The 27,189-nt window shown below is 41.9% G+C and overlaps 3 protein-coding genes across 5 annotated transcripts in view; all 3 read right to left on the reverse strand.

Moving 5' to 3' along the window:
- The window catches only part of pnpla6 (patatin-like phospholipase domain containing 6), a 45,673-nt gene extending 28,652 nt beyond the window's left edge, over window positions 1-17,021 (reverse strand). For 2 of the 3 annotated variants that reach the window (XM_034687872.1, XM_034687873.1), the window contains exons 1-6: window positions 16,920-17,017; window positions 6,264-6,361; window positions 969-1,022; window positions 384-471; window positions 201-283; window positions 33-124 (exon numbers count right to left, since the gene is read on the reverse strand). In XM_034687872.1, the coding sequence (XP_034543763.1) occupies window positions 33-124; window positions 201-283; window positions 384-471; window positions 969-1,022; window positions 6,264-6,320 (374 nt within the window). In that variant the 5' untranslated portion in view covers window positions 6,321-6,361; window positions 16,920-17,017. Of the gene's footprint in view, window positions 1-32; window positions 125-200; window positions 284-383; window positions 472-968; window positions 1,023-6,263; window positions 6,362-16,919 lie in introns of all 3 variants that reach the window. The other variant, XM_034687871.1, reaches the window with a different exon arrangement.
- A 972-nt stretch (window positions 17,022-17,993) lies between these two features.
- On the reverse strand, window positions 17,994-22,030 carry atp5pd (ATP synthase peripheral stalk subunit d). The gene is given in 10 exon segments (XM_034686848.1): window positions 17,994-18,115; window positions 18,117-18,140; window positions 18,142-18,159; window positions 18,244-18,318; window positions 18,458-18,528; window positions 18,917-18,957; window positions 18,959-19,026; window positions 20,368-20,392; window positions 20,394-20,500; window positions 21,899-22,030. Coding segments are annotated over 9 exon segments (495 nt in total). The 5' UTR covers window positions 20,492-20,500; window positions 21,899-22,030; the 3' UTR covers window positions 17,994-18,040.
- Window positions 22,031-23,924: 1,894 nt separating this feature from the next.
- On the reverse strand, window positions 23,925-26,385 carry LOC117816104 (homeobox protein MSH-C-like). Its single transcript, XM_034688220.1, is given in 3 exon segments — window positions 23,925-24,452; window positions 24,454-24,653; window positions 25,263-26,385. Coding segments are annotated over 3 exon segments (837 nt in total). The 5' UTR covers window positions 25,684-26,385; the 3' UTR covers window positions 23,925-24,236.
- Between the last annotated feature and the right edge of the window lie 804 nt (window positions 26,386-27,189).

Here is a 27,189-nt window from a genome sequence, read left to right on the forward strand (position 1 = left end):
TTTATGCCAAGTACAAGAGACTTTGAGTTTACTTTTTGGCAATGTTGAGCATCTTCTGCTTCTTCTTTAGCCGTGGCCGAGAGGACGAGGACGTGCCCACCAGGGAGGAGGTAGACTGTGAGACCTGTAGGGGACAGATTGGAGTTTAAACACAGTCTTTTGATTGCTCAGATAAAGTTTTCCGTCAAACAAACACTCACTTTACGCATGATTTTACGCCCGTAGAACATGACTTTGTCCCTCTTACGAAAGCGGTACTTGGGGGCCTCCTGAGCTTCGAGGTCTGTGAAATACAAAACATAAATATGACCACAGAAATAGACAAACACACCCTTTAATTAGCTTTAACACTTTCATTACAGATGCTCTAAGGTTATACTGACTCCGAAGCTGTATTCTTCGCAGGATGAAGAATATGAGGATGGCGATAAGGACTATGGCGATGCCTGCACCAATCACCATCCCCACCATCTGAGGAGAAGAGAAAAGAAGGAGGGTCAAAGGTTGCTTAATGACAGGATGTAAGCGCTCACACTGAAGGTTAAACTTGAGGTAGTGATGTCTTTAGTTATCAAAAGTGTTAGAGAGTTATTCCATGTACATGCAGGTGCTTTCTGAATATTATCAGGCTAAGTCTTCTGTAGTCATTCACTGACTCTCTCTCCTTTGTGTACATGGTTTTAAGGATCCTTGCAGAAATGTCTGATTCCAAATTGCTCACAAAAGCGGATGAATATCTGTGATTGATGAGCTGATTTGCAGCCTCACATGGCACAACGTTGCTGTGATGCATCTGTGACAGATGCAATGTGACATAAACAGCCTTGAGGGAACAGAAATCAAGAAAGGGGCAACAGGAAGTGCAGTCCATTTATGGTGACACATGTATGCAGGTTATGCATCTTCCTGCAGGGGTGACACAACAACAGCTACCACACAATACTTCAATGAAACCTCCGCACACTCACCATGCTCGTCTGTAGTTCCTCCTCCACAAACGTCTTGAAGTTATTAAACCCGTCCTGATGTCACAGAGAAATAAATGCATTTAAATTTCACACGAATAATAATAATAACTTCTACAGGCCTTCTGTTAGCAGCCTGTGTCTCTGACATACATCCAGGGTGACACACTGAGCAGGGCCAGAGGGCTTAACTTCCACTGAAGCGCACTGGAATGTGGGAATAAGGGATTTGCCCTGGATGCAGGACACTGTCTGAATATCAGGGATATCAGAGTACAGGATGAAGACGTGGCATCGTGTGGTCGCCCCCTACATGTTCCTTTAAAATATATTTCATAAGCCGTTACTTTCACATAGCTCTCCAGAGTTCCTCTCATACTTGTTCTGCTCCCCACGAAGATCCAGATGTGAAGATGTTTGATTCACTCAGGCTGCTAATTGGCACATAGTTAATCCAGGGGCTGGGTGGGACAGTAAAACATGCGCGAGTCGAGTTTTTGTCATAAAGTGATCCAAAGAAAAGAGATCCAAAGAATGCAAACACCAGTAAATTAACTTCTAACGTACCGAGAGAAGACTGGACCTGAAAGAAAGAAACTCTGGAGTCTGCAGGTCAACCAACAAGATAACCTGTAGTGAGTATTACTGAGTCTAGTGCTCCTCTAATGTGATCCAGGCCGTCAGCTCTGGCCTTGAACACACATAAAAATTCCACCCTTGTGTGGTACGGCTGTATTTATGTCAGCACAGATGGATGTCAGTAATAATGTGGTCTGCAGCTGCTGTGAGGGGACGTAACTTCCCTTTAAATTGCAAAAGAAAATGATGAATCTGGAGTTTGAGTGAGACAGAGGAGACAGAGAGCAGCTAAGCATGAAAGAAACCCCCGAGAGAGACGACACAAGAGAGGAGCTTAAAGAATGAAGTGACTTATTTCTTCTGGTCTGCAGCGTTCCTTTGATGGAAACACACAGGACACACTCATAGAAAGGAGAGCAGGTTCTCCTTGAAAGCTTGATTAAGACAACTCTTATCAGAGAACTCATTCACCCATCAGAACGAGATGATCAGCACAGGGAGTGGAAAGATCCTGGGGCCAAGATAAGCTTGTTTGTTTTACTCTGTATGCCTGTGTGTGTGTGTTTGGCCGTCAGATTAAGTATTTTAAGAGCTGGGGTAATATGTTTTTAGTGTTCTGGCTGACAGCCAATGAGGCTACATGCCTGTTATCGGTGGTTATTGATTAGTGTGTGAGGAGCTAAGGGTTATTTGGCAGTAAAAAGCCTCAGCAGGACACTGCTTTATTGGCGGTGGAGCTGACAGATGGGCAATAGCATGAGCAAGCTGGTGCACACACACTTTAGGTTTTAACAAGAGGCTACAAGAAGAGGCAATGGAGGAAAGTTGACATTTCTGTACTTGAAGATCTGAACATGACGACGAGCTGGAGTCCAACAAACTTAAAGTGTAAAGTCCTCAATTTGTACAAGGGTGGTACAAAGTGTCATCAATAAAGTTCCAGATGCTGCTCTGCATCTGTGTAGGGCTGGGCGATGAAATGATAACGATAATTATCATGATATTATTTTTCTCAATATAAATAAAACAAATGTGCAATAATACGGTGATATATTGAAACCTGTAATTACACCCCCCAACCACTGGAAAGGGAGGGGGCGCTAGTGTGTCTTAAACGCTAATTCACACTAGGGCTGTCAGAGTGAGTGCTGATCAAGACTTGTGCGAGCAATTAAAGGTCCCGACTCTTGTCCCTAATATAGGCAGGCTTCATTCAGTGATTGAAGCAAATATTATTAACATTAATTGAAGTTAAAGTTAAAAAGGAAAAGTCCACTTACATTCTTGGCGCTTGTATAAAAAAAGAGGAAAAACTGCATTTTATCCCAGTGTCACTGATTGTTGGGCTCTTTTAGTCCACTGTCAATGTAGGGTCTTAGGCCTGACAGGTTATTTGCCAAAAACACAAGACAGTACACATGTGAAGAGGCCAGTGCCGATCAGACAGTCCACATGTGAAGAGGCCAGTGCCGATCAGACAGTCCACATGTGAACAGGCCAGTGCCGATCAGACAGTCCACATGTGAAGAGGCCAGTGCCGATCAGACAGTCCACATGTGAAGAGGCCAGTGCCGATCAGACAGTCCACATGTGAAGAGGCCTGTGCCGATCAGACAGTCCACATGTGAAGAGGCCAGTGCCGATCAGACAGTCCACATGTGAAGAGGCCTGTGACAATCAGACAGTCCACATGTGAAAAGGCCAGTGCCGATCAGACAGTCCACATGTGAACAGGCCAGTGCCGATCAGACAGTCCACATGTGAAGAGGCCAGTGCCGATCAGACAGTCCACATGTGAAGAGGCCAGTGCCGATCAGACAGTCCACATGTGAAGAGGCCTGTGACAATCAGACAGTCCACATGTGAAAAGGCCAGTGCCGATCAGACAGTCCACATGTGAACAGGCCAGTGCCGATCAGACAGTCCACATGTGAAGAGGCCAGTGCCGATCAGACAGTCCACATGTGAAGAGGCAAGTGCCGATCAGACAGTCCACATGTGAAGAGGCCAGTGCCGATCAGACAGTCCACATGTGAACAGGCCAGTGCCGATCAGACAGTCCACATGTGAAGAGGCCAGTGCCGATCAGACAGTCCACATGTGAAGAGGCCAGTGCCGATCAGACAGTCCACATGTGAAGAGGCCTGTGACAATCAGACAGTCCACATGTGAAAAGGCCAGTGCCGATCAGACAGTCCACATGTGAACAGGCCAGTGCCGATCAGACAGTCCACATGTGAAGAGGCCAGTGCCGATCAGACAGTCCACATGTGAAGAGGCAAGTGCCGATCAGACAGTCCACATGTGAAGAGGCCAGTGCCGATCAGACAGTCCACATGTGAACAGGCCAGTGCCGATCAGACAGTCCACATGTGAACAGGCCAGTGCCGATCAGACAGTCCACATGTGAAAAGGCCAGTGTCGATCAGACAGTCCACATGTGAACAGGCCAGTGCCGATCAGACAGTCCACATGTGAAAAGGCCAGTGTCGATCAGACAGTCCACATGTGAAAAGGCCAGTGCCGATCAGACAGTCCACATGTGAACAGGCCAGTGCCGATCAGACAGTCCACATGTGAACAGGCCAGTGCCGATCAGACAGTCCACATGTGAAGAGGCCAGTGTCGATCAGACAGTCCACATGTGAAAAGGCCAGTGCCGATCAGACAGTCCACATGTGAACAGGCCAGTGCCGATCAGACAGTCCACATGTGAAGAGGCCAGTGCCGATCAGACAGTCCACATGTGAAGAGGCCAGTGCCGATCAGACAGTCCACATGTGAAGAGGCCAGTGCCGATCAGACAGTCCACATGTGAAAAAGGCCAGTGCCGATCAGACAGTCCACATGTGAACAGGCCAGTGCCAATCAGACAGTCCACATGTGAAGAGGCCAGTGCCGATCAGACGGTCCACATGTGAAAAGGCCAGTGCCGATCAGACAGTCCACATGTGAAAAGGCCAGTGCCGATCAGACAGTCCACATATGAAGAGGCCAGTGACGATCAGACAGTCCACATGTGAAAAGGCCAGTGCCGATCAGACAGTCCACATGTGAAAAGGCCGGTGCCGATCAGACAGTCCACATGTGAAGAGGCCAGTGACGATCAGACAGTCCACATGTGAACAGGCCAGTGCCGATCAGACAGTCCACATGTGAAGAGGCCAGTGCCGATCAGACAGTCCACATGTGAAGAGGCCTGTGCCGATCAGACAGTCCACATGTGAAGAGGCCAGTGCCGATCAGACAGTCCACATGTGAAGAGGCCAGTGCCGATCAGACAGTCCACATGTGAAAAGGCCAGTGCCGATCAGACAGTCCACATGTGAAGAGGCCAGTGCCGATCAGACAGTCCACATGTGAAGAGGCCAGTGCCGATCAGACAGTCCACATGTGAAGAGGCCCGATCTCTTTTTATTCACTATACTCCCAGCGGTGGAAAAGACGTGTTCAGAGCGCACTGAGGATCCGGGGATGGAAGGATTTCTCTCTGCCATCTGCTTCACGCTGTGCATGTGTGACTCCTGTGACCTGTCCCTGACCCGTCATGCAGTGCGCCCACTCGCAAAGCAGCCGCCGATGTGTTTTTTTCCACAGTCAAATATTAATTTTCACAATCGAATCTCCGTTTTTATTTAATATTCAAATATATATTCAAATTTAGAATATTCGTTGACAGCCCTAGTTCCCACCCAACATTAAAGAGAAGTCAGCATGGAACAGCCAATCATGTTACAGGGTACTAGGTAGGTGGGGCTTAAAGACGTTTGGAGCAGAATGTAAACACAGCTGAAACGAGCGACAGTGACACAGAAGAAAACTCAAAACCTCCCAGCTCAAAGCAGAGTGAAAACTTGCTTGACAAGAAAGGCCACTAAACTTCATTAGTTAATATATTTAGGCTATTTACTAGACTAAATCCAGACACAAGCTAATACACGGTCTGGTTCTTCAACTTTCACTCAGGAGGAAATAATCTGCCTTTAAAATTATCTGAAAGAATGATTTGATATTCATTGCAAAAATTATCAATATCGACTTATATGAAAAATATTATTGTGATGAATTTTTTTCCAACATCACCCAGCTCTACATCTGTGGACTCTGTTGTGTGTTCTTTGTGTCAGAAAAGATCAGATGTTAACAAATCTCCTTTCTTTTGTAAGATTCTGTTCAGCAAATCTGGTCTGACAGATCTGAACACTGCGCTGGAGTTTTACATCAAGGTGGAGATGTTTTGTCATCTAAAGCTTCAGGCTGAAGTTCTGAGTTTGGTTCTGTTACTTCCAAAGTAAGAACAATAATGTTGAACTGGATTAGATGGGCATCACTGAGGAGGACACAAGTGATGTGACAAACGGAAGCTTGAAATCCTCCTGACACAGGGGGAACTGTGTAATACTGTAAAACGAGGACCTGTGGTTGTTGCCTTTTGAACCGTTGAGTTTATCTTGGAAAGAGGTTAACAAACCACAGTTATCTGACCCATGGAGGAAAGAGGTCGTGTTGAGTTTGATGCTAATATGACTAATGGTTTGCTTTAGGAGATGTTTTTTTTGTGCAGAGTCATTTCCACCTGTGAGTATTTTTCTCATCAGCTCAGATGAGTTACCATAAATCCTGTTACAGGGCTGTACGCACTGTGTATGTTCACTTTGATGTTACCCATTACGTCACAGGATTTATCATAATGAAAATAAAAACAGGGAACCAACTAACCTCTGTGGGGCCGGGGCTGTCTTCTTGGACCTCTTGTTCCGAGGTGCTCTGTCCCATTGTAACCCTGTGTCTTCATAGGGATGGTCCATCAATGGCCACTGGAAACACAGACAGATGAGCACACGTCATTTATTCTGTCTAAATATTCAACATCAATCCACATACTGGCTGAATGCCACTCGGGGTGCACCAACACGACTCATTTCTTAGGATGCACTCATACTAGGCGATTTGTACGTGTCCAAGTATGTTTCATGTTTGGAAAAGGTGGACTTCAGCACGGTACAGGTGCTTATGCATGAGAGCAAGCAGGGGTGGACAACGGGGACATGATGTATAATGATGTCCTTTAAATGGAAATTTAGATTCTGACTATCAGACTAATCCAAGGTAAGAAAAAGAGGGTATACAGTATTACTGTGACTAATCATGTTGTAGGGCTTCAGAGGAGCAGCCTACATTAATTATTTATATAGTCAGCATGCTGTCAACGTGATATTGAAACAACAACAAAAAAGCACACTGAGCATTACTTCACATACGATCCTAAAACCAGTTTTGGATTATTCTTATAATAACTTCAGCGAGGGAGGAAGAGCTCAGACGAATGAGCGAGAGCAAAGGAGCGTGCCGTTACATACAGGAGTGGAAAAAAGGAGCATTAAACTCCATTTGGACATCTGTCCTGATGTAAGTCAGTGTTCCAGGGAAGTGTGTGAACAATGCTGCAGACTGGAGTCTCTGTTAAAAGAGTGATGCTGCTCCAGGCCTCCATCGAGCGCTGAGTGTGCAATATGTGTGCTCATCCAGGGGTACAGACTTTAACTTTGCACATGGCTTCTTTTTTTCTACTTGACTGATCCTGAGACATATCCTTATATTTCAACTGTTTCCATCTCTCACTATCACTGTCTTGATGCAAATCTTGCACACAGCCTTTTCAAGATCTGCAGGCTCTCCCCTGTAATTAGATCGGAACCTGAAATGCTGCCGAATGCAGAGGTCGTATTTTTTAGGAACAAACTCAGGGATACTTGATGCACAATGCTGCATTTTTTCTCTTCTCATCTCCGTTCTGATAGGCAGCTGTCACATGCTGATGACACGTCAGTAAACGTAGCCTATTGTCACTTCCTGCATCAACAGTTTTTTGAAGGTAATGATACCTTTGAGATTTTCTATACCTTAGGTATAACATGACTGCCCAAGCCTATCTGTGTGTTAATGATGTCAGATTGATCAGCTGAGTGTGGCTAACACTTGCAGAGCTAGCACCACCAGCCTTCATTCCTTCTTGCAGGTTCCGCATTGTTCTGATTAATTTGTTGTATGCGACAAAATATATATATTATATTCAAAATATCACAGCACCACACGAGACGCTATCTGTGATCTGTGCTTCTTTACATCAGGGTGGTAGAGCATTATAGCATTTCAGCAGGAGTCATTATCTGAAGCTACAGTCCAGATAGTGGTTGATGACTGTGCTACAGCTTATATATGACATATAACTGGGATTTTGGAGCCTAGAATAATAAAAAAGGTTTACTTGACTCAGTCAGTCTAGTGCTAACAAGCAACATTTAACCTTTAAGTGAACTAAATGCACACCTCTACTGTGTAAGCATATGGGACTCTTGAGACGTTATGTTTTGGAGAACTTAAAACCCTTTCCTGACTATTCCAGTTGCATCCATGCAAAGATGCCAGAGCTGTATTGTAGGAACTCCATTTTTCTACATGGCTGCTGCCCAACGTGGACTTAGCAAAGCTTTTTTCATTTCCTGACAACAACAAAAGTACACAAATCCATGCACTTAAAAACACAACGTCCCTTCAAGCTACTGAAAACCAGAGGAGAGAAATGTGGTAGAACAAAACAGAGAGCAGGAGGCTGTTAGAGCTCTGTCTGGCCTCGGGGCAGAAGTTATGACGGCGCACTGTTTGCATTCAAAGCAGCAGATCTGGAGATCACTAACTCAACCACTATCAGAGAAAGATCACATTATTGCATCAAACAGCAGCACATCGCAGAGTCACAAACACAGCTGATAATAAACTCTCTGTGCGGCTCACCCGCCTCTTTGCTAGAGGAGATTTCCACAACCAATTTTACAACCTACATTTGTTTATTCTAATGAACAGTAACCTTGTTATTTGCACAACCTAGATGTGCTCATTTTGATCAAAGACTGATGTTGATGTGATGAGGAGAACCATGGACATTTCCCTCTGCAGATTAGCACCTTCATCACAGAGGGAGGGACAAACAGAGTCCTTTAATCAGAGGCAAATCTACGTCTGCAGATCCTCCAGATTCAGGTTCCTCTAAGCCAATCAAAAGACTGAACAGAAACAGGAAGCACGACGTCGTCTTTATTGATCCATCTCCAGACTAGAGGAAGTCTTTACTCCTCCTAGTTTCAAGAAGAAAACACTGACAGAAGCACAACAAAAATCAATTTTGGATGATTTCCTGCACTAACTGTCACTTCATCATCTTAAATCATTAACCTAAAGACTACATCTGCACAGACAGAAGGAGAGACGACTGTTTTACATGCTTTTATATTTTACCTGACTACAACTTCTTTGTTCAGCCGTAAAACCGAGCAATGATCCCAAAAGTTCCTGCAGGCCCTCTACATACCGGCTCCCTGCCCACATCTGCCAGTACAGTCTGATTCAGCTGACACAGGCGTTTGTGCTGTAGCTGGGACAACGAGCTCATTCACCGTCTGTGGACAAGTGAACAGCTATGCTAACTTAGCTCGCTGACAGTCGAACAGTTTCCGACTCCTTCCCTGACAGCAGCGGCTGAAAGTGAGGCAAGGAGGGAAAACAACCGAGCTAACAACAACAACAACAACAACGACGACAACAACAACACCACACAGACTCTCGGTTTGCTGAGGGAATACAAAGCAGCCTTGTGGGCGAGGATCTGATGGCTAACAGCCTGAACTCAAAGACCATTAGAGGGAAAAATTACCATAGCTATAGAAACAACTGCAAGCAGGCCTCTTTATTCTGTGTCCATTCAGAGGATGTGTAAATGTGTGAGATATAATGAGGGGAAAATAACCGACCGAGAACTGCACCAGAAGAATCTTTTGTGATTATGATTGATTGTTTTCATGCTGGTGTTTACATTTTATAATTGCAGAGTGTATTCACAAAGAGCTCGAGTGATATCCTAGATTTCCCTGCAGCCTAAATGTGCACAAGGGCTGCACATTAATTATCCCAACATGAGCATTTATGTATGAAATCAATATTTTGTTACTCAACGTGCACTCTTCAAACGGTTATGGATGAGGGTATAATGGCTATGCTTTCACATCATTCTGAGAAAACTGCTTCTTGGATGTATTTTGGATTCAGGGGTGACATGTTGGAAGCACATGTACTGAGTATAACATCTAGATCAGCAGACAGACACAGAAACCAGGAGCTATAGCTGATATACACACTCTTGAATGTTTCTTATTGATTTGACATTTCTGTACAATGCTCACTTTTTACATATATTGTGCAGGCCTTGTGTCAGAGCCATAGACTGAATGATTAATGGACTAACTTCTGTTGAGCTAGTGTGAGGTAAAGAGGCGGGGTTTGAGCCTCCTCGCTAACAGCTACAGTGTTCCCGCCTGTCAATAAAGTCAGCTATGTCCTTAAATGGGAAAAACTCGTAACCTTAATATCTTCTGAACTATCATGTTATGAAAAAGTTCTCCCTGTACAGTGTGTGCTGATAGAGAAATTAGCTATGTAGACCGAAGCTGTTTCTTGACCCAGGCTGTAAACATGTTTGTTAATGCTGAAAGATAGTTTTCTTTGAATGGGTGTGTATGTACATTTTTTTAAATCTCTTTTAAAAACCAATTTTTATAGACTTGCTTTTATGTGACGTCATCTTTCTTTTTTTTTTTTAGTCATGGTGTATTTATTGAGTTTTCCATACAGACAGACAAATACAACAAAGACAATACAGAAATAATAAAGAGAAAACCTGACAAAATTAAATACAACTGGCTTCCAGTCACTGGACAGCCAAGACAAAATGATATTAGAAAACAAAAAGCAAAATAAAGACAATAACAATTTAAAGGAGAAATATATAAATAAATTACATAAAAATAAATTAAAAAGTGCACCAGATTGCAGAGTTGGTGATTTTTACAGAGCCATACCCCTTTTTATCCGTTAAGCGGCACTGTCAATCGTTCCACGTAGAAAATAACAGGATACCATATTGTATCAAATTTCCCAGTTGATCCCCGTAGTGTGTGTCTTATCTTTTCGATTTTGAGAAAATACATCACCTCACAAATCCACCTGCTGAAAGTAGGAGGACGGTCACTCTTCCAATTCAAGAGAATGAGACGCCTCGCAAGAAGGGCTGAGTAGGCTATACGACTCAACTGCACTTTAGTCAGAGTGAGTTCCCCCGATTGCACCCCAAAAAGACCCAGAAAAGGACATGGTGTGATAGTTTGACCTGTAAGCTCTGAGTATACATCAAATATTGCAGACCAGAATGTTTTGAGGTTTGGACATGACCAAAAGGTATGAATAAGACTGGCTGGAGCTTGTTTGCATCTGTCACATGTAGGGCTAACACCAGGGAAGATTCTGGAAAGCTTGACCTTTGACATATGGAGGCGGTGAACAATTTTAAACTGAATAAGGCCATGCCTCGCACAAATGGAAGTTGAGTGAATTCCTTTAAGTATTTTAGACCATTGATCTTCAGAGATATTAGTTTCCAGGTCACTTTCCCAGTTTTCTTTGATAATTGAAAGAGACGAATCTTCCAAATCAAATATAGCAGCATAAAGTTTAGATATTGTTCCCCTAGCTCCTGGATTGATTTCAAGGATAAAATCAACTGCAGTTTTTGGTGGAAGGGAAGGAAATTGAGCAAATTTACTTTGAATAAAGTTTCTAATTTGTAGATATCGGAAAAAGTTGTTCGCTGGAAGAGCAAACTTGGCTTTAACTTGATCAAATGACATAAAGATGTTTTCTTTGTACAAAAGTCTAAAGTTTGAGATTCCTTTTCTGGACCACTGATTGAATGCATTATCTATGAGGGAGGGCTGGAACAGGGGATTGGCTGCAATTGGGGCATAAGTAGACATTGAGACAAGCCCATAATGCTTTCTAAATTGAGTGACTTCATCTTTCTAACCGCTTTTACTTCTATTTTATTATTATTTTTAGGCTTTATACAAATAATTAATTTTTTAATTGTTTTTGATTGTTTTATTTGATTATTGTTTTAATTAATTTTAATTTATTTATTTATTTTCATTTAATATTTGAATGTTCCTAATTTATCCTTTTTTACTTTTTCTAATTTTCCCAATGTTATGTCGTCCTCTCACTCTGAAAACCTCTTTTATTGTCCTTTTAATGCTTTTATTTACTTATCCATTTTATTTATTGATTTTTATTAAGTTATTGTATTTATTTATCCTTGAACTACCTCTTAAACATTGATTTATTGGTCTACTGTCACACCTCTTCATTCTGTTTAATTTACGTGTATTCTTTTTCACCTCTTGCGTTGTATTCTGTTTTGCATTGTTACAATTCCTCCTCCCCGACTGTCTAAATGTTTACTTTGTTATTCAAACCATTCTTTGTTTGTCAAAGCACTTTGTAAACATTTGTTTTTAAAGGTGCTACATAAATAAAGTTATTATTATTATATGTGGTTTCTGGTGTTTCTGCAGTCAGCCTCAAGTGGACGCTTGATGAATTGCAGTTTATAACACTTCTGCATGGGCTTCATATTTTGAGACCGGAGGTTGCCTCTTGGTCAGAGCTGCTAATAGAGGTCAAACCTGAGAGTAGCAACAACAAGAGAGACGTGTTGTTTTGTTAGAGGAAGTAAAGACTTAAAGCAAAAAGACGACTGCTATTCTGTTATTGTGTATGTCCATAATAACATTTCCATGGTATGATTTCCAGTAGTTTGTCATATCAGTGTGTATTACACAAAGAAGTGTCCATTTTTCTCAATATCATGCAGCCCTACATGAGGTAACACCATCCTCTGGCAACAGCTGCATCTTTGGTCTGATGTATTTCCTGTGTAATCTATAACCCCAGAGGCTCAGAGAGGGGGGGGTTGGACTGCTGTACGGCTGAAATTCAATCAGTGAAAGGTTGAGGATGGGGTGTCGGCTTACATTAAGGAACCCTCTGAGTGACAAACAAACCACAGAGCAGGATGCTGCTGCACGGGACAGACTGATTCCAGCTCATCCCGACTGTGTTCAGCTTTCAAAATGTTACTTTAAATTAAATATTCCCCTATTGATGTGTTATAAGAGTGGGTTTGTTGTAACATAAATTGTGTTTTGAAATGTCATTACTCGTTTTCCACATTTGGACCCAGCTCATGGATTTTAGGATGTGACATTTACTGCCATCCTTAGATCAGTAAAACTCTCCTACCTGTGCAGAAGCATCCTAAACGTACTCCTCAGAGACGTGTGGCTGCATGTGTTGCCGTGCTCAGATGTCTCCCCTTGCCCCTGCATATCTTCGTGTGTGGTAATAACACTGTAAGAAAAGCTCCGTTCTACTCTCTCCGAGGGATGAGACAGTACCCAGCTTCTAGTCTCTTAGCATCGCCTCCCTCCATGCAGGCCTACTCCCATTGTTCTCCATGAACAATGAAGCCAGTGTTGACTCCACTGTCCAGGGCCAGACCTGGGTCAACTACTAACACAACCACGTCTGTTTTCACCTCACACAATAAACACTCTGGACCATGAGATCCACAACACCAAGTCTGCATTTGGATACGTTTTATGATGAGTTTGGAGCCATGACTGAGATGATGGATGCTGGGGAAACGCCTGACAGACGCTTGGATAACATGTTGGTTTGGTTTGTGTGTTTGGTTGAATTGGACTTTAAAATATCCATAAAATGAGTGAAATATCTACAAAGTCATCATCATGCTCTATAACCCATAGATTACAGCCCTGATAAGGAGATTTAGGTCATTTTCCTTACAAAAACTGTCACTGTCAATGTCACACAATCATGTTCCTTCACAGAAGAAGCCAAATGACTCCTGTGATCATGTTCAGGTGTGATCGTGGTTAAAATGATGGTGATGCTAGAGTCTTAGGACACAGCTGTGTGGTTCTTTTGAATGTAGAAAGCCTCTCCTGCTCATTAAAGCTGGGGTTGGTAATCAGATTTAGATCCACTTTTTGTTATACTGGTTAAACTGATCTTTATGTCCCGATGTCAATCAATACATAATGTGTTTTTAAAAAAGAGGTAAAAGAAGCTGCTATCTACAGCCGGAGTAAACCTGGGAAAACACCACCCAATCACCGTTTTTGGGGTCCCAAAATTTTAAACCAATCAAATCCCGTCCTGCTGTTCTGCCCGCCTCCTGCGCGTACATTTCCCCAGCCTGCACTCTCCGTCCCCGTCCCCTGCCTCTTCTTCCCCTGACTCTATTTACTGCCCCTCTCGCTCGACCTCGGGCCTGTCCCCTTTGACCCGATGAGGTGCTTTGCTCAGGACTGTAGTCCGGATCAGAGTCTAAAAAGCTCTCACCACTGGGGCTCTGACAAGCAGAAGATTTAATGACATTTAGTAAGTCCTACAGAAAATATATATGTATTGTAGCGTCCGTCTTTTCTCCTGATATCGTGTCACCAGTACAACTGGATGATGCTAGCATGACAGTTGTGAGTACTAACAGCAGCCATGTTTGTTTGTGTTTTTAACTTTCACTATGATAATGTTTTGGTGAGGACCCGTTTTGAATCAGTCACGATCATATGGTCGTGAATCAGCAGCGCTCATGCATGTGAGTTGGGGGGGGGGGCGTTGTTTTGGAGGAGCTCCGAGGGAGGAGGGGAGGGTTTAGACGGAGTCCTGAGGAAATGCTACATTCAAATTCGTGCTAGTTTTCCGAGACTACCAAACCCAGCTTTAAGTGCATGGTAACATCAGGGTTTTGTCACCATCAATTTATATAAATTCAAAGTCTCTAGAAGAAGTCTTGATCACATGTTACTCTCTGAATATGATGAAGGTGAAGACGGAGGCTCAGGGTTCGAATAAAGGCCCTTTATGATGCTGGCTGGAGTTACCAACGCATAGCCAAGGACTTGAGATGCACTCCAAGCGCCTTAAAGTACACTTTAGACCACCATGTTGCCACCAAGTCACACCTGAACTGAAAGGGGAGAGGGAGAGAAAATAAACTTTCAGCCTCAGGAACAGGTGACTTAGTGAAAACTGATGACATCATGGGTAAGAAAGTATACCACAGCATCCTTCTGAGGCATGAAGTATCATCTGGGAGTCGTCTTATTGGGCCCTGAAGAGGATAATGACCCTAAACATTATTTTATCTACTGCATGAACTACCTGCGACAGAAGGAATCTGCTGGACCATTGAGAATGATGGACTGGCCCCCTCAAAGTCCGGACCTCAACCGAATCAAGCAAATTTTGGGCAAATTGGAGAATAAACTGGATCTATTGGACATTCAGAGGAAGAGCTGCAGAAGGCATGGGATGACATGAGTGTTGAAGTTCTCAGGAAATATATTGACACTATGTCAGAGAGATGTGCTGCTGTGATTTCTGCAAATGGTGGACAAACCAAATATTCAAGTTAAAGACTCACTTAATCTGATGTTTGTTGTGCTCAGAGCAACCATCTGCATGTTTCATGAATATTATTAGATCCTCTCTTTCCTCCTCTGCTGCTGAAACACTCATACACGCCTATACAACCTCCAGACTTGACTATTGCAACAGCATCCTCTACGGCCTTCCCTCCACCGACGTCCAAAAACTCCAACATGTCCAGAACTCAGCTGACCGCTCACTCCCGCTCCCAGAGCCCGCATCACACCAAGCAGCAACCTCCGGTCTAAAAATATGAGTCCAATGCGGAAGTGCTAAAAACTGCAGTTCATGGAGGATCCACTTGAGGCTGGCTCCAGAAGAGCGGAAACCACATACACACCAATTCAGAAAAAGACAATCTTTACAACAGAAATAAACATGTTTACATCCTGGTTCAAAAGATCAGTGTAGTCTGGATAGCTCATTTCTTGACAGGGGATTACATTTTTTTTTTAACCGGGTTATTTAAAAGATATTAAGATTACGAGTCTTCCAATGAGAGGCACGGCTTACTTGACTGACAGGCGGGAACACTGTAGCTGTTGGCTAGGAGGCTCAAAGCCCGCCTCTTTATGGCACAATCATTCGACAGAAGCAATATGGCTGCCGCCGCCGATTGGCCTCAAAACAGCTCTTCAGAAACAGATGGGAGAAGTCACAGATACTACGTCCATATTTTATACAGTCTATGGTTTGGACAGAGCCTTTGCCATCGCTGCCCCAACTCTCTGGAACTCTCTCCCTCCAAACATCCACACCTCTGTCTTTATTCTGTTTTATTTATTTATTTGCTTTATTCATTTTTTTGCACTCCCTGTAAAGCGACTTTGAGTACCCAGAAAAGCGTTATATAAATCTTATCACTTATTATTAACTATTATAAAATTAAATCATTTTTTAAAGGCATTAAAAGGTCAATATATTCCGATCTGTAGGTGTTCCAAAAAAAATTGACCACCAAAAAATATGTTGAGGGAGTCAGGTGTGACAAATATAAGAGAGAAAAACGACCTTGGTAAATTTGTTTCTGTCAACACCATAGACTGTATAAAATCAACACAACGTTGCTGAGGCAGAAACTGGCCTTTGACCTTTGACCCTGAAAGTCAATCCAAACTCTTAGGTTTCTCCTCAGTGTTGAAGAGGAGTCACTAATGAAGCAGAAGCTCTGTTTCAACAGACAGCAACATACTGACCAAGGTGAACCCAGGGGACGAAACCAGCTCGGATTTCTCTCCAGCCAAAATAGTTTGGCAGAATCTGCACCCACTGATGTGTTGCCTAACCGGCCTGTCGTGGAGCTCTCTGCAGGATTGTTCGGTCGTGCTGCAAACACACTGAGTCAGAGGGAAACCACTACACAGATTCATAAGAGGGTTTTCTGTGTATATGAACACGAAGCTGGTTGAAATGTGTGTTTTTCAGAGCAGCAGGGTGTTTTGACGCAGTGCTGCTCCGTTAGCTAGCTGAATAGATCCACAGGGCCTTATTGTTTATGTCCACAGGAGTGTAAATCGAGTGTTTTCCACTCAGAGGATGTGCACCAGTCACTAATCGTATTTAACTTAATCCCTCTGATGGAAAATAGCAGAATGAAACATGTTTCCTCCATCACCTGGCTCCTCTCTCTCCCATCTATAACCTAATCTCCTCGGGCTTACGTTGTCACTTCATAATGTTAGCTAGCTAAGGCTAATGATTGCTGTGTGCTCTTATTATCATCACGACTGACACAGTAAAACAGCTCTAATCATTTTTATGACACATTCACGGATTGTTATTCCTCTTTATGTCCCTGTATTGACCTCCGCGGTGCTCAGCTCAGTCGTTCCTGCCTCATTTCACATGCTAGCTTAGCCATTCAAAAGTATTTCACACCACGGAGTGAGGAAAAATGTCAGTAAACGACACAGTTTCGCTTCAGTGTCACAAACTGAAAACATGTCATTATATTAAACATAAAGAATGTATTACCTGAGCTGATGGACTCCCGTCAATCGTCACAGACTGTCAAGTAACACACAACGGAAACCAGTATCCGTGAAACCTCTCCCATTTAGCTTCCAGCCGACCTTTGACCAATCAGCGACCGAGGCGCTATTTCGAGGACCCAATCACAAGGCAAAGCTTTGGTATCCCGCCTACTTGTATGTAAATAAACACTCAGCGGCCAATCATCGTACAGGGGAGGAAAAATCCGATCCATGATTGGATAATACAGGATTGATTGACATGTAGAATTAGCTTTAAGTAGATTTTGATTTTTAGATATTTTATAGTCTATGATTTTGACATGATCTACAGTTGTGATGCAAAATACATCTGAACTTTATCAAACACAGTAAATACACATTCAAAATAATATTTTAAATAAAATAAGTCCCTTTTAAAATACTATGGTAAGATGTATGGGCTTTACTGTTTCATTATTTAATTTTGATTAAATCAAGATAAGTCTTCGCTTTTACATCTAATTCCCTCAGGAGACGGCCTTTCCCATAGCCGCCCCCACCCTCTGGAACTCTCTCCCCCCACACATCCGTGCTTCTGACTCACTTCTTTCATTTAAGAAACAGTTAAAAACTTACCTTTTCAAACAGGCATTCCCCTCACATTAATTTTTCCACTTCTGAATGCTTTAAATTGTGTTTATGCTTGAAATATATTTTATTTAAAGGACTATTTAGATAGTCAACAAAGAAACATAAAGTACCTGTCACATAAACCTGGGTAACAATGTTTCTGGAGGTTTAAATTGATGGGGTCAAATTGAGGAGGGTAATTAATTGACCCAGTTATTACTTTTATCATAATAAGAGGATTACAGATTAATATTTTCATTATAAGTCTGTAGAAATGTTCTGTTTCTTCAAAAGAAGGCTGGTTATCTTGAACACCAAGCTTACCTTGTAAGTCATTTAAAATTGAGTACTAGCGCCCTCTAGTGGGCACCAGCAGGTACATTACTCACAGTGTTCAGGCCATTCCCATGAAAAGTCAGCAGAGACATTATTCTTAAACAAATAATGACAACAATATTAAACTTCCTTTTAAAATACATAATCTTATTGTGAGGTGAGTGTTCAGTAAGAGGATTACAGTTCGGCAATGGGCTTGTGGGGCCAGTAGGGGTTCTTGACCTTGTCCAACTTGGTCTCGGGGAAGGTGTCCGTTGAGGTCCTCGATGGTCATCTGGTTCGAACGGGGTCATGTTCTAACTTTTCCAACTGAGGACAAAATAAAAATTAAAGACATGGTTATCCACAGATTAGCAGAAGAAAGCTTTAGAAACTAATGCCAAGGATTCTCTCACCTGTTGCTCATAGCCGGCGATGCGGGCCTTGGATTGTTCAATATAAGCGATGCACTTTTGCTCTGCAAAAAGAAAATGGAGCCGATTACATCTGATAATGCAACATAAACAATGCAAATTATGAAGCTTTCAAAATTAATTCTAGAACAGTTCAGTATAGTTTCAACGAAAAGTGTATTTGTGTGAAGTGATCACTTACAGACTCAGCCTCCTGTCCATTGATAGCACTTGTCTGTGTGTCGACAGGCTCGGGGATCTGCAGGGCTTGAACTGTATAAAGGGGGACAGTTTTTAACACAAAACAGGCACATGCTCAAAAAATTGAATCATTAAATAATGAAACAGCCGAATTGGGCGGCCATGATGAAGTTTAAGATATGGTTTGCTTGTTTAGCCATTTTCAGGTAGTTACCCTTAAAGGTTTTATTTAGATAGAATGCATCTTTCACTTATACTGGCTGATAAGATTTTTACAATAGCTTCTACATATGACTCCATTGTCCTTATGTCCATGTGAATTTGCCATTGATTCAGCTCCTTAGACAAGCTTTGACATAACCTGGTGATCAGCAGAGCAATAAAAGCATCCCAGCTAAAATGAAATGGAAAGTTTCTAGTGTGAGAATTCATAGAGAACCTGAGAGCAGTTTAATTATACGGCTGACTGGGCTCACCTTCTTCTCGAAGTCATCAACCATCCGGCTTGGCGACAGCGCCCTTATAGTAACTCCAGTCGATGACAGCAGGAGCCTCTGGCAGGAGTTCAGCCTGGTATAAAGAGAGAAGACACAGTTTTACTAATGATTCAGAAGACAAAGTAAGTAAAACACGTGTTTCAGATGTATATGTAAAAAAACATCATTTAAAAAGGACTGATAACAGTTTTTCAGAAGCCCCAAATAATTATCTGATAACTAACTACTGTATTCTGCTTTTTTGTTACCTTTGATACATTTTACACTTTAATGAAATCTTTTTACCCCAAAGAAGTAAAAGTGACATGTTTTGTCTAGGGATGACATGCTGAGTCATCCTCATCCTCGGCAGTCAGACAAGAAGTGTTAACATTTTATCAGTGTAGGCCTGAAAACCTGAAGGGTGTGTATAAGCTGTAGCCACCTGCAAGGGTTGTAGCTCCTGCCATAATGCTAAACTGTATAAGCTCAACTACTTGAGCGTAAACAAGCACAGATGACAGATGGCATCTTGCAGCGTGGCAGTATTTTTGATCTAGATAATGGAGATAAAGTTGTATGTAGGCTATGTCTGTTTAAATTGGCATAAAACCACTCATAACCTGCACAGGCATGTGGATGTGAACCTGCAGGGACGACCAGAGGTTGGTGGTGGTGGTAGCTCTGCTAATGTTAACCACATTCAGCAAACTAATCTGGCACTGTTTACTTCAGAATCCGTGGTCCTGTGTTTAGCCGTGTTAAATTGTACTCAGTTTTGACTGTTTTTTCACCTTAAAGGCACTATGAGGAGTTTTTCACCAGCTGAGAATCAGACTGAAACCAACTCTGATGCCTCTTTATGACCTTCAAAAGCAAACAAAACCTTAAATAACCACACTGATACCTTCTCTGTTGTCATTTTTAAAGCCTTAAACCACTCTGAGGGAGTAGGTGTCAGACCACATGATTGACATTTGGCTTTAGAAACAACCTTTTTAAGCTGTTTTCATGGCAAATAATCACATTGAGTAATACATCTGGCTGTTAAAAGACATCAGGGTGAGGTTTTTGTTGAAAACACTACTTTTGCATGTGCAGAACAAGAGATAAGAGGTATCACTTTGTCCACAGTGGGGCGCCAAAATTGATATAAATCAAAAGTTCCTCACAGCAGCTTTAAGACCAGTCAGAATTTTAATTATTTGTACACAACTTGGAAATTAGCTACTTTGGGATATCCCTTGTTCATGAAAAATACAGGCCAACTGCCAAGACTTGAAAAAGGAGACTTTCCCCAGCCGTAAGGCCGACCAGCAACAAACCACACACTACCAAGCAGCAGTGACTCTAAAATAAATGTGCTGTATGTTGTGTTCTCCCTCTGTGTTATTCAAGAATACAGTGGCCTCTGTTTAATTAGTTGTTGTTAAACTGACTTTGCAGCGATGCCATCACTGGGTCTTCAGAGAGTTGAACATGCCCCTCTGGTTGGGTGGAACGCGCTCGGCGAAAGCCACCCAGTCAATGGCCTTGAGGGCTACACGACGACCTGCCATCCTGACAATCTGAAAACAGAAGACATGTTATGTTACATGAGGATAAATATCAGAACCAGTCAGAGTCAGGCTAACTGTGGCTGGAAGAGAAAACATGTAAAGATACACGTGTTCTGAAGTTGTTGGGTATATCTTCCTCAAGTCTAACAGCCTCGCAGTGAATGTTACCTTCAGACTTGAGGTTTGAGGTTGCTGCTCTTCAATCTTTGCCCAAAGTCATGACTAAATTGTTCACTTCAATGCCATGGACACCTTGGAAGTGATTGTGTAGTTTGGAATACTTTAATCTTTCTTAAATCAGAACTCTAGATATATGACTTTGTAGACTATTCTAGAATTCTGATTTAAGAGAGATTAAAGTCAGAATGCTAGAATTGTGATCTAGATTCTTGCTTCTTTTCTCAGAAGTCTGAGATTAAAGAGAGATGGCTATAAATCTGACTTTGGAGAGATAGATGTCAGAATTCTAGAACTCTGATGAAGGTCATCATTGTTAATCTCAGAAATAAAAAAGAAAACACATTTATATTAGTTTTCTTGCCTGCCTCCAAAAATTCTTCCTTTCAGTCACCCTGATCCTCCTCCATAGTTTTCTTGCAGTACAATTCAACACAAAAGTTAATCACTATAAACTGTGGTAAGACTGAGTATGCACCTGTCTCAAACTGTTATCAAACTTTGATTATTCTAACCTTCACAACAGGCTGAGTGTTAATCAGTAGTTAAATTGAGCAGTGTACCTGCATAAATATCAAATATATGTGGACAGACATTACACAAGTTGTCTTTGTGTTGACACTATGTTCATTACATTACTGTGGAGGACATGGAAAGACATTCAGTTGCTTCAGACAAATTGGTTATGTTTGACATGAGGAAAACGTCCATAATTGACCAGGGCAATATCTATAATTGATAAGGAAGATATGTAAAAACCTATAAATTGATATGAGGTAGATTTCATTTGATAATCTTAACAGTAACTCAATCATATTCTGCTTTGAGCAGCGTTACACCCTCCTGATTCACTAATGAAGACTGATACGCAATGCAGCAAGTTCAGATTAACACTTCCAAAAAACTACTGCATGATAAAGTCTGTGTTTTAGTATCAAACAGACATGATAAGATAATAAAAGCATGTCTGAAAGGAGAGAATCAATGACCCTGAGCCCTTGACATTTTGTACAATTCAAACTCCTGCAGCTAACAGCAGCTAGCTCTGTTAGCTTGCTAGCCAAGGTCAGATAAATCTCTCAGTTACGCCAGAGTGTAAACGAGAAATAATATAATATTGAGTTTACTTCCAATATAATGCACAAAGACACGTGGGTAAGCTGCACTTATCGTTACTGAAACCCTTCTTTAGTAATTGTTCTTGCTAAAGCTCAGAGTTAGCTTACTCACCTCGATGATTCAAGTGACGTCTGTGACAGAACGGACAGAGCGCAGCAACGGAAGTGACTCTTCTTCGTGAGGATAAAGAGCGGCAGCGTGAGCACCAGCGCCCCTTAATGGTACAAGCAGGAAGTGCGCAAGGAGCCTCCTGCTGGACGGATAGAGTAAACACAGCAGCTTATTTAGTCCATTCATCGAGCGCTCAAAGCGTCTATAACTTTATCATTTACAGCTCATGTGAATGTTTTGGTGTGACATGATAAATACAAAACATATTTAACGGTAAGTAGTTTGTTTTTGTTTTGGCAAGAACGAAATTAAAATGTGAAAATAGTTTTGATGATGGTTCAATGTACCACTAAAGACTCCTGTGATACATCACACACGTGCAATTCTTAATTTCCAGTGCAATATCTCAACAACCACGTGCAATATTGTAATTTATTCTATAATATATTTTATTATTATATTCATCCACTAAAATTTGCACTGTCTAATTCATTTATTTATATCTTAAAAGTACTTCTATACCTTTCTTTGTACAGATAGTGTTTTTATTTGTCGTTAGAATTTTTAAGGTTAATTTTTAGGTTTCTATATTTATTGTCCGTACTGTCTTGTTGTTAAGTACCAGTGTTCCATTCTCCACGTCAAATTCCTTGTGTGTGCAAGCTCACTTGGCAATAAAGATTTCTTGATTCTTGATTCTTGATACTTGATGTATTCCCTTTTTAAAGCATAGCCAGCGCCTCGTGTTGTACCAAAATGCATTGACACTAGACCAGGAATTAACTCTCTGATAATTTAAGTTGTAGTACTACACTGATGTATTGTTTAATGTACCACATACAACATCAGTTGGGCCCTTAATTAAAAAAAAAAATAATAATTAAGAAACTCCTCAAAGTGTCTGCAGAAAGTCGCTTGAGCTCTTATATTCGAAATACTTTACTGATTGCATCATTAAGTATGAGAGGTTGTCATAAACTACAAATATACTTCGTTTTACAAAGACACGTGTCCTATGATTAAATGTGGTTTATTTAATAATTTGTTTATTTTAGAGGAACCATAAAACAAACAACGTTGTGCGTCTTGTCTGGGAAGATGTCCACGTGTTCAGATGCGTAAAGGACAAGAAATAAATGTGTGATATAAGAGTGTTTAAAATCACATGTCCTGATTACTTTTATAGAATAGAGATATTTTCTTACAATACTTCCAATTTTCTGCACAAGCTATTGTGAAAAACTACTTTTTTTCAAATTCGATCGTTCATTTCTTTATTCAAATGAGTCTAATAAGGCGATTTAATTCTGGCACACGACGTTAGTAAAGAAATGAGCTTACACCAGATATTATAACACAGTGGGAAAATCATCGAAGTCTGTGATTTTCCTCTAAAACTCATATTTGATATAAAAATCCTGCTCTTACAATTCCCCTGCAGGATTAAAATCCAACATTTAATCTGAGAGTTATAGTAAATAGGATAAAGAAAAGGTTTTGAAATAATGACTTCAAGGTTCTTCGAGGTGTATAATTTTTATTTACTAAAATTATTTTTTTACAAGTAAGTGAACATTTACAGAGATGTATGTACACAGTACAGATACAAAGATATTTAATAAATACCACTTTTCCTGCTGCGCGTCACTGCAGGCCTTTATGAACAACACTACACAGTTTATTTACATGTACAGCAAAACTCCTCTGAAAAACAAGGTCACTTCCTCAAAGGCCACGCTGTGAGAGTAAGAAATGATTAATACATGCTTTTTTATTCTAAATATATTTCGCTCCATGTTTACAAATATAGAAACCGTGACAGGAGCTGCTGAGAGGACAGACATTCAAACAGCAGCAGAAGAGAAGTTTCACCAGAGACAGTCAATGCTGAGCGAGCAGAAATACTTCAAGTAATTCTCTTAAGGCACTGACACCGTTTAAGTAATTAATGTTGCTTCTGAATATCCTCAGCAGATCGTTACCTTCATGTTTGGTCCCTTTTTAAGAACTGCTGCAGGCGCGGATAGTCGTTTAAAGACCTGAACATTTACTTTTGGAGTATTGCTGAAGCCTGGGAATCCACAATCCACAGAGCTGGACCCTGATTTAAATTAGGGAGAGCAAGTGAACCCGCTAAGGCCAATTACGCACACAATTATGTATCGAAAATGCATCCCAGATTTTTTATTATTGCTCTCTGGAGGTTAGAGGAAATATCTGAACTCCCAAATAAAAGTATAAATGTTTTCTGGTGAGGAAAGTCCTCGACAGCCTCGTTTCTACGCGTATTGCAGCAATGACAGATGACATGATTCTCTCTTAACCCCCACACACAACACTAGGACAGATAGTACATCCCATAAGTGACGGGTCCACTGAACAGTCCTGGCATCGGCAGGCTGGGCCTCGGGAAGCCGTTTGACGGGCCCCATGTTGTCGGAGACCCCATGTGCGCTCCGAGGGGGAACGGCAGCGCGAAGGCAGGAAGGACGGGCTTGGAGGCGAGTTTATACTTCTCCAGCTCGGCCTCCTGCAGTCTCTTGGCTTTGGCCACTCCTGTTCTGAAACCAGATTTTGACCTGAGTCTCCGTCAGGTTGAGAGAGTTGGAGAACTCGGCTCTCTCGGCGATGGAGAGGTACTGCTTCTGGCGGAACTTGCGCTCCAGCGCGAGCAGCTGAGAGGTAGTGAAGGGCGTGCGAGGTTTCCTGTTGTTTTTGTGTTTCCTTAGAGGACACGCAGTTGGACTGGTGCTCCCTGAAAAAAATAAGAGGAAAAAAATTGAGTTAGAAACAACTCTAGCTTTTTTTCTGTGTGGAAATTATTTATCATGACAGAACATGAGCCAATATAAGATGTAAACACAATCATAATACAAAATGTGAACACATTCCCTCTTGAAGGAATATTGTCATCATGCATTTGTTTAAAAAAAGGTCCTGCATCATAAAATGATCAAATTCAGACATGCAAACATTATTTCGAAGGTTTTGTGACAATTAGATTTTTAAAATTAGGTCTCATCTGTCAGACAAATTAAACACACTGAGAATAAAATATCTAAAACGTATGGGCTGAGAATGCCAAATAATAAAATCTTCAATTAAGCAGTGAAATATCTCCTTCACGTGTTCATTGACACAGAACTTAATCTGCAATTTGTCAGACATTACAAAACTTTACGCACGCTCTGTGGCGCTATTTGCGCACAAAGAGCTTAAAAACAATTTAAAGTTACTGTAACTTCATCCTTATAACACTTGGTCTAATGAGTCGCCTTGGAAAATGACAGTAAAGGATGAATAAATGCAGTGCGCATGTTTTAGAGTTTGTAAACCCCTCAGAGGAACAGAGGGACGGACTTACGAGGCGGAGGAGAGAAGGAGGACGTCTGGAACCAGGTGCTCTGATCCTTCTCACAGCACTGCGTCCCGTCCTCGCTGGAACTACTGGAAACACCCTGCGAGCTCTCCGCGGACACGTTCCTCTCCGCGTAAAGAGTCCTTGGAGAGAACTGTGCGCCATGACCGGCCGCGGGCTTCGGCAGAGCCAGAGCTAAATCTGAGGGGGAGTAGGAAGTCCGACAGGTGGTCTTTTTGGAAATCAACGACTCCACGCTGAACGGGAGGCTGCTCCGCGGCTGTTTGTATCCTTTCTCAGTGGTCATGTCTTTGGGCTGAAACTCCTCGCCTTCCGTGTCCGTCTCCTCTTTCTGATGAAGCTGCTTGGCTTCTTGTGACGGCGATCCCTGTACAGGATTCATCATGACGCAGGGCGATGGGGCCATGCACCTCCGTGTGGCCCGTTCAGAGGAGAGGAGGTGTAGCTACAGTGTCCAATTTGCGTCTCAGCGCTATCAGCGGTGCCCAGTAGCTTTTACGCGCTGTACGGGGTCGTCTATAAAAGGACAGGGGCTGTTCCCCCAACCCGCCCCCACCAATCAGCGCTCCAAGCTGGCCTCGTGACGTCTCGGAGTGCGGTTTTGATTGGCCTGCTGCCTCCAAAGGGAACATCAAGAGGCCTTTGAAAGGAAGGAGAAGTTAATCATACAGACCCCATGCGGCGCGGGGCCATTGATGGTCCTCACAAAGTAGCTTAGACCAATTTTAGCGCAATTAACCAGTGGGGAGGACTCCTCTGACCATTTACATCCATTAACCGGGCAGTGCATCGGAACCATTCATCGAATTATTCTCCTAACTCCAAGGCTGAGCAAGCAATGCCAACATCAAAGTAATACTTTCATCAAAGAGAAACAAAAACATGCTAAATGTATTTTATTCATGGACTAGAAAGAAACACGTTTAACTTTGTGTTCTGCTAAAGCGCGCATTGTGCAGAATGCAGGAAATCTAAAGCGAGTAAAACAATTAAAGCAGAGTGAGATGAATAAGAAAAGGTGCAGCCAGGATAGAAATTGATTAGGTATGACTGTTGGTCACACAGCATTACAGCAATTTAAGGGCTGTCAGGAGCTCTTCTCGCCTCACAATGGCCTCAGTTGAGAAGCAACAGGCGTTTTCTTTCTGCAGGTCAGAGTATTTAATAAGCCAGACAAGTTGTGTTTTCGAGGCGCCAGGCTCGGCGGGATCAAACAGGAAGATACCTCGGGGAGAAAAGGCGAACGGTTAACTCCACTTAACCAATTGTCCTCCAAATATTTCATAGTCCGCTGCATGGAGCTGCAGGAGCAGGAAGAGCTGACTGTTAACTGTTTCACGTCTAGCCTCAAACTCAGCAGGTCCAAGGTAATTCATGTCGACATCGTTTATGAACATGCTCACAGCAGTGGAGCAGAATCATCATCGTCAAAGTCAGCACAGAAGAAGGAACAGAGTGAGACTGTGAAAGTTACTAAACTGACTCAAATGTGTCTGAACATATTAAAGAATCCTCTGAACGTTCAGTGTCTGCAGGATGTGAGCAGCTGTGATGGATCCAGGATACTTTCTGTCTGACAAGTTCATAAAAATCAAAACTAAAACAAGATGACGGAATCAAAACCACACCGAGGTTATTTGTTAGGAGTTAAATCCTGTTTTCAAAAAGTCAGAGTAATAAAAAGTCAAATGTGAAATGAGCTCAAAGAATCAAAGTAGTCTTAACTTTTAAGTACTTTATTATTACAGCTGCACGAACACACTGGACACATTTCACCATTGCAGTTGTGTGAGCTTGTATCAAGGAATGATTAGAAATCTGTTTCCTAAAATTAGAAATAATTGAGAGGCTAATTATATATTTTTAACTAGTCTTAAACTGCAGAACATAGCTCCTTAAGTGGAGTAAAATA

Source organism: Notolabrus celidotus, chromosome 7 (assembly GCF_009762535.1).
Source record: "Notolabrus celidotus isolate fNotCel1 chromosome 7, fNotCel1.pri, whole genome shotgun sequence".
NCBI classification, from domain to species: Eukaryota; Metazoa; Chordata; class Actinopteri; order Labriformes; family Labridae; genus Notolabrus; species Notolabrus celidotus.